Source organism: Nerophis lumbriciformis, linkage group LG04 (assembly GCF_033978685.3).
Source record: "Nerophis lumbriciformis linkage group LG04, RoL_Nlum_v2.1, whole genome shotgun sequence".
In the NCBI taxonomy this organism is placed as follows: Eukaryota; Metazoa; Chordata; class Actinopteri; order Syngnathiformes; family Syngnathidae; genus Nerophis; species Nerophis lumbriciformis.
Genome location: NC_084551.2, coordinates 1,415,068 through 1,427,500, shown reverse-complemented (window position 1 = coordinate 1,427,500; position 12,433 = coordinate 1,415,068). Strand labels below are relative to the sequence as shown.

The window sequence follows — 12,433 nt, the reverse complement described above, 5'->3', positions numbered from 1 at the left end:
ACCCCAATAAGTTTTTCAACTTGTTTAAGTCAGGTCATGTGACCGCCTGGCTCTGTTTGATTGGTCCAACGTCACCAGTGACTGCATCTGATTGGTGGAACGGAGTCAAACGTCACTAGTGACTGCATTTTATTGGTGGAACGAAGTGAAACGTCACCAGTAAGGCAGGCACTTTGAAGGTCTGTCTGACAGACCAAAACAAACAAAGCGTGCATTAACAGATCGATAAAAATTAGTAGCGAGTAGCGAGCTGAATGTAGATAAAAGTAGCGGAGTAAAAGTAGCGTTTCTTCTCTATAAATATACTCAAGTAAAATTAAAAGTAAGTTGCATTAAAACTACTCTTAGAAGTACAATTTATCCCAAAAGTTACTCAAGTAGATGTAACGGAGTAAATGTAGCGCGTTACTACCCACCTCTGTCCCTCACATAGGCATACTTGGGAAACAGTTGTAATTAGTGATGGGTTGATGAGGCGTCATGAAGCGTTTCGACACATTACAAAACTGTATTGATACTGTGTCGATACTGTGTCACTAAATACTGACATCTGCTGGACTTTAAAAATCCCTACAGGCAACCTATGGACCGACTCAACTGACACTGATTTTATGCCCGAGTACAGGGGTCACCAACCTTTTTGAAACCAAAAACTACTTCTTGGGTACTGATTAATGCGAAGGGCTACCAGTTTGATACACACTTAAATAAATAAATATATTGTCATTTGTAAGTTACACGTAAGTGTGATTTAAACAAGAATAGCTAAATAAATAAATTTATATATATATATAAAAAAATGGGTATTTCTGTCTGTCATTCTGTCGTACATTTCTTTTTCCTTTTACGGAAGGTTTTTTGTAGAGAATAAATGATGAAAAAAACACTTAATTGAACGGTTTGAAAGAGGAGAAAACACGAAAAAATGTAAATTAAAATTTTGAAACATAGTTTATCTTCGATTTCGACTCTTTAAAATTCAAAATTCAACCGACAAAAAGAAAAGAAAAACTAGCTTATTTGAATCTTTTTGAAAAAATAAAAAAAATAATTTATGGAACATCATTAGTAATTTTTCCTGATTAAGATACATTTTAGAATTTTGATGACATGTTTTAAATTGGTTAAAATCCAATCTGCACTTTGTTAGAATATTTAACAAATTGGACCAAGCTATATTTCTAACAAAGACAAATCAGTATTTCTTCTAGATTTTCCAGAACAAAAATTTTAAAAGAAATTTAAAATACTTTGAAATAAGATTTAAATTTGATTCTACAGATTTTCTAGATTTGCCAGAATATTTTTTTTGAATTTTAATCATAGTAAGTTTGAAGAAATATTTCACAAATATTCTTCGTCGAAAAAACAGAAGCTAAAATATGTATTATTCTTTACAATAAAAAAAATAAAAAATAAATACTTGAACATTGATTTAAATTGTCAAGAAAGAAGAGGAAGAAATTTAAAAGGTAAAAAGGTATATTTGTTTAAAAATCCTAAAATCATTTTTAAGGTTGTATTTTTTCTCTAATGTTGTATTTCTAAAAGTAATAAGAAGCAAAGTAAAAAATAAATGAATTTATTTAAACAAGTGAAGACCCATCCATCCATCCATTTTCTACCGCTTATTCCAAGTGAAGACCAAGTCTTTAAAATATTTTCTTGGATTTTCAAATTCTATTTGAGTTTTGTCTCTTTTAGAATTAAAAATGTCGAGCAAAGCGAGACCAGCTTGCTAGTAAATAAATACAATTAAAAAAATAGAGGCAGCTCACTGGTAAGTGCTGCTCTTTGAGCTATTTTTAGAACAGGCCAGCGGGCGACTGATCTGGTCCTTACGGGCTACCTGGTGACCGCGGGCACCGCGTTGGTGACCCCTGCCCTAGTATATACAATAATATAAACCAAGTCATTGTATTTCATTTAGGATTATTTCATATCTTCATTTAAGTAAAAATATATTTTTATCTTTTTTAGATACAGTCAATAAATAATGTGAACATGTATCATAACATGGAAATCTAAGAGAACGTGTTGTGGATGATTGTGGACTGGGAATTTTTTTAATTTTATTTTTTTTACGCATTTTTATTAAAAAAAAAAAAAAGTTTTTCCGACGTATTACATTTTAGACGATTTCTCTTAGTTATTATTTCTCGGGCTGTAGAAAAGAGCCGCTCACAGGGCACAGAGGAGGCGTCAGTGCGACACAGTTGGCGTATCGGTCACGTGACCAAAACAGCTCATGATTGGTCACGTGACTTTCTAAAAGCGGTACGCGCACCGACACAGGGTTTTGCTCTATGAGCTCGACGCATGCGCCGATGCATCGGTGTTGCCGGACCCATCACTAGTTGTAATACATGATAAACAGTCCCAACACAACTCCATGATGACCCTTAAATCCTTGCACTTTTTTTGGAATGGTGCCTATCATTCACAATCCTTGTGTATAACAAGAACATATACAGTCGTGGTCGAAAGTTTACGTACACTTGTAAAGAACATAATGTCATGGCTGTCTTGAGCAGTGTTGGGTTAGTTACTGAAAACCAGTAACTAGTTACAGTTACTAGTTACTTCATTTCAAAAGTAACTCAGTTACTAACTCAGTTACTTACACCAAAAAGTAATGTGTTACTGTGAAAAGTAACTACCGTATTTCTCGGACTATAAGTCGCAGTTTTTTTCATAGTTTGGCCGGGGGTGCGACTTATACTCAGGAGCGACTTATGTGTGAAATGATTAACACATTAGCGTAAAATATCAAATAATATTATTGATCTCATTCACGTAAGAGACTAGACGTATAAGATTTCATGGGATTTAGCGATTAGGAGTGACAGATTGTTTGGTAAACGTATAGCATGTTCTATATGTTATAGTTATTTGAATGACTCTTACCATAATATGTTACGTTAACATACCAGGCACGTTCCATCCATCCATCCAATTTCTACTGCTTATTCCCTTCGGGGTCGCGGGGGGCGCTGGAGCCTATCTCAGCTACAATCGGGCACGTTCTCAGTTGGTTATTTATGCCTCATATAACGTACACTTATTCAGCCTGTTGTTCACTATTCTTTATTTATTTTAAATTGCCTTTCAAATGTCTATTCTTGGTGTTGGGTTTTATCAAATAAATGTCCCCAAACAATGCGACTTATACTCACTCCAGTGCGACTTATATATGTTTTTTTCCTTCTTTATTATGCATTTTCGGCCGGTGTGACTTATACTCCCGAGGTAGGGATGTCCCGATCCGATATTTGGATCGGATCGGCTGCCGATATTTGCCAAAAATTGCGTATCGGCAAGGCATGGGAAAATGCCGATCCAGATCCAGTTTAAAAAAAAACTCCGGTCCGTGTTTTACAAAGCACCGATTTAAATAATACATTCCACTTTTCTGCTGCTCCGTAATTTCCTTTCCGCATTTTCCAGCACACTTTCAACACATCCACACGTCTGTGAATTCTCACGCAGTTGCTTTTAGCTGCTGGCATTACACGACAGGCTCTTCTCACTCTTTCCTGTGTCTCCCTCTCACAGACAGCAAGTGCACCTTCTTACACACGTCACATACTGTCACGTCATACGTCACATACGTATACGTCCTCCCCGAGCAGAGAGGTAGCAGCATGGCTAACGTTAGCTGTGATGCTAGCGCAGCCGTGCGAGCAACGCTCCCTCTAAGGTGCTCGCCTGTGCAATTGCGCACTGTTTAAACGTCCTCTGCGCATAGCAAATCTATGCCACGCACAAAATCTAATAAAAAAATAAGCGCATAACAATTTTCGACACACGGACACGACAGAGAAAATAGTTTTCGTCATCATTGTTCAAATATTGTGACGTCTGTCGAGACGCTTATCTCCATTCGGTGCCACACGTCCACACCATCAAAATGCTGAGGCAAAAATTTCCACATCAACACCGTATGAAAAAATTTGTGATTTTTTTAGTTGTGATTTCCTTCTCTGCATGAAAGTTTAAAAGTAGCATATATTAATGCAGTATGAAGAAGAATGTTTTAATGTAGACATGCAAGCCTTGAAAGAAAATTTAGAAAATCAAGACTACATTTCCTGCAAATGGGTGCATTTCTACCCTATATTTTAACTTGAGATTAATTCTCATATCGAACTCTTTTGGCTGTCTTTTTGACACTTACATCCAGCGCCCCCCTCCACACCCCGGATTATAAATAATGTAAATAATTCAATGTGATTATCTTGTGTGATGACTGTATTATGATGATAGTATATATCTGATAGTATATATCTGTATCATGAATCAATTTAAGTGGACCCCGACTTAAACAAGTTGAAAAACTTATTGTGGTGTTACCATTTAGTGGTCAATTGTACGGAATATGTACTTCACTGTGCAACCTACTAATAAAAGTCTCAATCAATCAATCAAAACACATAGAATCATCATACTGCTGTGATTATATGCATCAAGTGTTCATTCAAGGCTAAGGCAAAATATCCACATATATATCGTGTATCGCAATATGGCCTTAAAATATCGCAATATTAAAAAAAGGCCATATCGCCCAGCCCTAGTTCAATGATGCCATTTCTGTTTGTCATGTATCATTTTGTCTATTTTGTGTTTATCCTTGAATAAACAGGTCAGTTTCTTGTTACCAACCATTGTGTATTATTCAAACTCCCCTAATTCAGCTGGCTAGTTGTTATCAAGAGTACTAAAACCATTTTCAACATGATTCTGACAACTAAGTAGGCTAAATAACTTTAAACTTTAATACATGCTCGGATAGGCCAGTATCGGTCAGTATCGGTATTGGATCGGAAATGCAAAAACAATATCGGTATCGGATCGGAAGTGCAAAAACCTGGATCGGGACATCCCTATCCCGAGGGACTTATACTCCGAAAAATAAGGTACTTTTGACCCAGCAGATTTGGTCACACTTTCAGTAGACTCATAATAAATTCATAGAAGAACCAAACTTCATGAATGTTTTTTGTGACAAACAAGTATGTGCTCCAATCACTCTATCACAAAAAAATGAGTTGTAGAAATGATTGGAAACTTAAGACAGTCATGACATTATGTCCTTCACAAGTGTATGTCAACTTTTGACCACGACTGTATAACTGACACAATACGAACAGTTGACTGGAATTCCTGGTTTTGTCTCCACAAGGGTCAGGATGAGCCACATGGATGGGAAATGCAAATGTGACACGGATGCCAAGCACAAAATGAAGCGTCTGAAGTCGCGTAAGGAGCGCGGCCAGATGAGAGGTGTCGGCAAGGAAGCCAAACCCCACCAGCATCACTGCCACCATCCCAGCAGCCAAGACGTGGCGCATCTGAACAACTGCCGGCACTCTCTATGCTGCGCTCCCAGGAGGGAGTGCTCGGACGTGGCTCCTCCCACACAAGAACCCAGCATCATCACGACAGCCCGCCTCATCGGTCACCACGGCCTCTTCAACCACGAGGTGAAATCTATCGACATTGAGCGCTTGTTACTGGAGCAGCAGAACAAGGTCCCCGCTGAAGCGGAGGCTCACAAGAAGAAGAAGAAGGCAGCTTCTACATCTAGCAATGCACAGAATGATCCCTTTGAAAAAGGCGACGCATGTGAGAAGAAAAAAGTTCAGTGTTGTAACAGTCAGGGGTTCGACATCACACCGGGCCAGCAGCAACAGCGTCATTCATCAACAAGCGGTGAAAGCTCAAAAGCACACAAGAACAGCGGAGAGACAAATCTTCCCTTCCAGGAACCAATGGAGAAGACGCCACCCCAGATAGTGTCTTCTGAGGAGCACACCCCCAAGAACCAGGGCCCTCTTGACTGCCAGCCCCCTGTTCTCATTATCAGCCCGAGCGCCCATTGGCCCCACAGCTCGGTCACCGTGGAAACCGGCACCGACGCTCAAAGAGAAGATTTGCTGTCCAAGTCCGTCAGCTTGTTGGGGCAGCGTTTGTGTGCCACTTTGCGCTTTCCCTTCATGAGGAGGCGAGACCTGGTGACGGAGAGCAAGGAGGTGCTGCTGCACGCCCTGCAAGAAGCGCACGGGCCACACCTCCAGCAGAACCTTCTCCACATGCGAACACACTGCTGCCCCCATTTTGAAAAGCAAAGCCTGACTCAGAAGGTGGCCCACAAAGATGAACACAGACTCTGGTCACCAGGTAAGCAATGCAAGGCTCTAAATGCCAGCTAAAACTCCCACTGCCGTCCCACAATTCTCTTGGATTTCAAAATCATAGTTAATGCCTTCTTTTTGGAGACCTGTTCTCACCAATTTTTTAAAACAAAATTAATCTCTTTTAACTAGAGATGTCCGATAATATCGGACTGCCGATGTTATCGGCCGATAAATGCTTTAAAATGTAATAACGGAAATTATCGGTATCGGTTTCAAAAAGTAAAATGTATGACTTTTTAAAACGCCGCTGTACGGAGTGGTACACGGACGTAGGGAGAAGTACAGAGCGCCAATAAACCTTGAAGGCACTGCCTTTTCGTGCCGCCCCAATAACATAATATCTACGGATTTTCACACACACAACTGAATGCAAGCATAATTGGTCAACAGCCATACAGGTCACACTGAGAGTGGCCGTATAAACAACTTTAACACTGTTACAAATATGCGCCACACTGTGAACCCACACCAAACAAGAATTACAAACACATTTTGGGAGAACATCCGCACCGTAACACAACATAAACACAACAGAACAAATACCCAGAACCCCTTGCAGCACTAACTCTTCTGGGACGCTACAATATACACCGTCCGCGACCCCCCCCCCCACCTCAACCTCCTCATGCTCTCTCAGGGAGAGCATGTCCCAAATTCCAAGCTGCTGTTTTGAGGCAGGTTAAAACAAAAGAATGCACTTTGTGACTTCAATAATAAATATGGCAGTGCCATGTTGGCATTTTTTCCCATAACTTGAGTTGATTTATTTTGGAAAACCTTGTTACATTGTTTAATGCATCCAGCGGGGCATCACAACAAAATTAGGCATAATAATGTGTTAATTCCACGACTCTGTATCGGTTAATATCGGAATCGGTAATTAAGAGTTGGACAATATCGAATATCGGCAAAAAAGCCATTATCAGACATCTCTACTTTTAACCATTTTTTTGATTGTCAGTAAAATTATTTTTCATTCATTCAATTTTGTTAGTGATGTGCGATACCACTGAATTTCTTTTCGATCCCATTCTGAGTAAAATTCAGGATGGTATTGTCGATACCTATACTTTGTGCAAATAAACCTAATATGTCTGCTGAAATTAAAAAAGTTATGTTTTTTAAATAACATATCTCATTGCACAAAGAAAACAAATTATTCATTTCAAACGCTGAAGTATGCAAAATATATTGAGTTAGTGGTGGGAATAACAACATAGTCAAGCTAACACAACAGGACAAAATCATACAAAGTACACGAAAATGGTATTTCAAACAAATAAAAAAAAAAGAAATGGGTAAAATAATAAAACGTCATTGAAAAACATTAAAAGTAATTAAATTAGGCCTAAAAAAACATTTAATTCAATGTCCAGAGGCATTAAAAATGGTTAATGCGGGGAAATCACATGTTATTAGCTAAAAGGGGCGGTATAGCTCGGTTGGGAGAGCAACTTGAGGGTTCCAGGTTCGATCCCCGCTTCCGCCATCCTAGTCACTGCCGTTGTGTCCTTGGGCAAGACACTTTACCCACCTGCTCCCAGTGCCACCCACACTGGTTTAAATGTAACTTAGATATTGGGTTTCACTATGTAAAAGCGCTTTGAGTCACTAGAGAAAAGCGCTATATAAATATAACTTCACTAATCACAAGGTGGCAATTACTGTAAAGGCAGGCAGGCGTTTATGGGGCCAAATTTCTTTGCTGTGACCAAGCTTACAACCAAGCTTCTGCTGTCGCCACAACGCCACCACAACTGGCAGCTGCTGCTACCACTACAGAAAAATAAAAAATACAATTTCAGATTAAACAGTCTTGGGAGCCTATTCTAATTCACTATAAACTTTTCTACTATTCAAGATTATCATTGTTAAATGCCTAAAATGTTGTCTGTACAGACAGTTGTTAGCTTTTGACTACCGTATTTTTCGGACTATTAAGTCGCAGTTTTTTTCATAGTTTGGCCGGGCTCCTTATATATGTTTTTTTCCTTCTTTATTATGCATTTTCGGCAGGTGCGACTTATACTCCAAAAAATACGGTATATATAATAACTATCATCAGTAGAACATGAGCATTAAAAATGTATTAAAAAAAGGCATTAAAAAGCATTAAATTAGACTAGCTGTGGAAGGTAAAAATACGGAAACTGCAAAATGCCGGGGGGAAAAGGATAACATGCTTTCCTGGAAAACGGGAGGGTTGATAGGTATGCATGAGGAGAAGTTGTTGGGGTGCATGATTAAATCCCAAATCCAAATATAAGACGACTCATCTTTTGCAGACTTTTTCGCCTGGAAAAAATTTCCGCCTTATTTTCAGGTAAGTGCTGTAAAAGCAATGTGTTCCAGGCTCAAATTGTTGCTGTCGTAAAACTTTTAGAAACTGTAAAGGCCATGTTTTAAAGTAGGGCTGCAGCTAACGATTATTTTTCTATCGATTAATTTATAGATTATTTTTTTCGATTAATCGGTTAATCTATAGATTATTTTTTTCGATTAATCTATAGATTATTTTTCCTTTTACCGATTTTTTTTTTTATTTAAAATGAAGAGGAAAAAATAAATGTAGGCCAGTTTTTTCAAAAGGCATGGCTTTTATTTACAAAAAAAAAAGTATGGCCACTCAGTCAACATTGACAACAACATGACAAAATATTCTGTAACAATGTAAACATTTAAAACTTTTAACATTTAACAAAATTAAAAGTAGCTTATTTGCTTTTTAATGTGCAAATATAAAAGTAAACATCCAGTGCAAATCTTAATATTCTGGAATAGTATAAGCATTTCAAAAGTAAAAGTATTGCTTATTTTGCTTTAAAATGTGCAAAAATAAAGATAAACATCCAATACAAAAAAGTGCAAAACGGAAATATTCTGTAACAAGTGTAAACATTTCAACAAAAGTAAAAGTATTGCTTATTTGCTAAAATGTGCAAAAATAAAGCTAAACATCCAATACAAAAAAGTGTACAGTGTAAACATTTCAACAAAAGTAAAAGTATTGCTTATTTTGCTTAATAACACAACAATGATAGTATGATTAAAGTGAAAGTTAATTGTTGGTTTGTACATAGTATATGTAACTGTTAATGTTGTAAAAGGTATTTGCACAACTAATTAACGTTAGCGTTTGTGACACGTCTTGTGCCGTGGGGTTCTTTCAGGACCGACAGACTGAACGCCAGACGGCTTTGCCAGGTTTACAATCTTTTAATTTTACACAAAGTCTTTTCTCTTCCAACTGCGCGGATCGCGCACCTGGGCACGATTGCGGCGTCGCTCCCGGCGCGCCCCGCCTCGCCGCTCGCTCGCCGCCGCCGCCTCTCCACAGCGTTAAAGAGGAGCGCGTCTTTGTAAACACTGAACAGGCACGCCAAACGCGCCTCTCAGAGCGAAACGGTGCTTTAGTTTATGAATTTACAACGCAGATACAAATGACACATTCATGTTTTTGTGTAATAATGACAACGTATACGCACGCGGACGATTGACTTGTTGATGGTGATGGCAAGAACGCTGTCGGGGGTTTTCTTTTCAAATGTTCCTTCATAGCCGTTGTGCTGCTATGATAGGCCATTTCCGCTCGACACAGTGTGCATACAACAACATTATTAGGCCGTTTATTGAAATACTCCCACACTTTTGACGACTTTTGGCGTGCTTTTTTCCCCTCGCTCGCATCGTCTGCTTTGCGCTCCGCCATGACAGTAAAGTAGAGTGACGTAAATATGCGACGCGCCGACGCACAAAAACGGCGTCGACGTATTTACGTAACCGACTACGTCGACGCGTCGTTTCAGCCTTATTTTAAAGTCACATTTAAATGTTAGAGTGTAGAAATCAGTTAGGAAATGCTAATATAATATGTTGGAACAATAAAGTAGTCTGGAACACTCTCCTCATATTGAAAGAGGAAGGCGTAATCATAAATGTGACGTCAAACACCACTACAGAATGTTCAGCAGGTCGTCAAATAGCGGCAGTACATGCCACTTCCTGCCTATAAATACCGAAATAATTATATAAGTAGTTTCCTGTTTTGAGCGATGCAGCCTGTGATTTGAATTAAAGATGTGTTTTTTTTTCCTTAAAAAAAAAGTGAACGAGATTAAAAAAATAAGTTCTAAAAAAATAAAATAGAGAGAAGATGGGGTCTAACCAATCTGGCGCCCTAGGCAAGATTTTAGGTGGCGCCCCCCCACATCGGCAGTGAAGTGTATATACTCACAAGAAACCGAATAGCTTTGTCTTTGACCTTTTTTTTTTTACTTACAACTATACCTAATATATAAAGGGGTGGACAAGTGACTATTACCTGCAGGGCAAACATTAGCTAACCAGAAGGCAATAACAATGTAAACAAAAAACACCTGCTTAAAAGATCTAATACAAATGTCCCTGAGGAATGTAAGGTGGGAGTACTGTAATTACCTAACGTTACATTATTATTTTCCATAACAATTTAGCCCCCTCCACAATATTAACCCGACGTTAAAACAGAACTAGCTATTTATTGATTAGCAATTGCCGAATCATGTAACATTAGCTTAATGCTAAAAAGCCAGGTTACTATCACATTCTGTAACAGACAAATAATTTCATGTAGGCTAACGTTACCTACCTGCTACCTCTGTCTTTTCTCGTTTCTCCTCCTCTTCTTTTCTCTTTTTTCTTCCCTGGGCACCTGACAGTTTTGGCCGTTTTGACATCTTGTGTTGATTTTTTGATGTGGTGACGTCCAAAAAGAGTCATGATACGGGAAGGGAGGGGGCGCACCGTGCGGGGGAGGGGGGGGGCTTTACTTTGCATTTTAATTAACGTGGGATTATTTTTTGTATTTAGAAATAATAATTGTAGCTGAGATAGGCTCCAGCGCCCCCCGCGACCCCAAAGGGAATAAGCGGTAGAAAATGGATGGATGGAATACCAACTTTTTTTTTTTCTTTTTTTTTCTCCAACATTTGTGGCACTGGCGTGGCGCCCCCTGATGGACGGCGCCCTTAGCATTTGCCTATACGGCCTATGCCACGGGCCGGCCCAGGGTCTGAGGATTTGTAATGTACATGCAAATCAACAAGTGGCACCAAACAATTTCTCCCAAAACGATTCAGAGCTTATCTTCACTAACCTGAAAAATGAAAGCATAATAAAGTTGCAATATTTTGATGAAGACAATGAAAAATAACATCTAGGATCTACATACTGTTGATGATGAATTTTGTCTGATTGTATGTCTTCTGTCTGTATTGTAGACTAGATAATGACAGTTTTTTTTATATTTAAAAAAAAAAATTCCAGACGGATTCCCAGCACCTTTTCAAATCACCTCTGTCGTCCAGTCCTGTTTTGGCACCAAGGGTGCTACAGCTTTGGAAACCCCAGAAAGGAAGCATTTTCCTTGGGAGCTCAGTCCACAGCCCACAGTAGGTGCTCAAAATGTGCTTGACAAGCCGTTTTTAATGACTTGATGTATACAACTTTTGTCTCCTGTGAAGGCAGCTGGCTGGCCAGCAAGCCCCATGGAAACCTCGGCCGGATTTTTAGAAAACATCTTCAGACCGAGTTTGTCTCCGGACTTCAGAATGGACTTTGGCTCCTCCACGGCATCGTCGAGTCATCACCTGTTTGCCACGTCTCCTGCCTGGAGAGTAAAAAGTTCGGCCCCTCAGCACCTCCACTTTGACCGGCCTGGAGGCGAAATGTCGGCCGCATTCAATCCCTTCCAGGACAGCTTCAGAGACGAGAGGAGGAGTCACAAGAGCTGCCATGACCCGACAGGTAGATACTCATTAGAACAGTTTCCCCTCGAGCGTGACTTACTTGAAAGTGAAAAATATTATTTTGCCCCGACTTTCTCTGCCCAAAGTCATCCGCCGCTGTTCAGCCAGTTCAGTCAGCCTCCCACATTAACATCCCTCTATTCTCGCCAAAGCGACAGGATTCACTTCCCGCCATCTTACACACTTGAAAAAGACCCTACAGTTTCACTTACACCTTTGCCAAGCCCTGACCGCTGGTGCTTTCCCCCCATGAGACTGTATTGAACTCACTCACTACTTCTCTTTTTCTTCACAGTGTGCTCATTTATTTTCATTTAAAACATAGAAGTGAAAAACATAGAATTTTGCAGGGATAAAGAAATTTAAAAGAAAAGGTGTGTTTTCTGCGTCAATGGAGGATATGTAGACAAGTATGTTAAACACATTAGTTGGAGAATATTTGGAATTCAT

At 39.3% G+C, this 12,433-nt stretch overlaps 1 protein-coding gene across 2 annotated transcripts in view; it reads left to right on the top strand.

The window, feature by feature from the left end:
- prr19 (proline rich 19) overlaps positions 1-12,396 on the top strand; it is a 13,976-nt gene extending 1,580 nt beyond the window's left edge. Inside the window, exons 3-5 of one of the 2 annotated variants that reach the window (XM_061947263.1) lie at positions 5,183-6,180; positions 11,502-11,626; positions 11,699-12,396. In XM_061947263.1, coding sequence (XP_061803247.1) covers positions 5,190-6,180; positions 11,502-11,626; positions 11,699-12,247 — 1,665 coding nt within the window. In that variant the 5' untranslated portion in view covers positions 5,183-5,189 and the 3' untranslated portion in view covers positions 12,248-12,396. The remainder of the gene's footprint in view (positions 1-5,182; positions 6,181-11,501; positions 11,627-11,698) is intronic. The other variant, XM_061947271.2, reaches the window with a different exon arrangement.
- Positions 12,397-12,433: the final 37 nt, after the last annotated feature.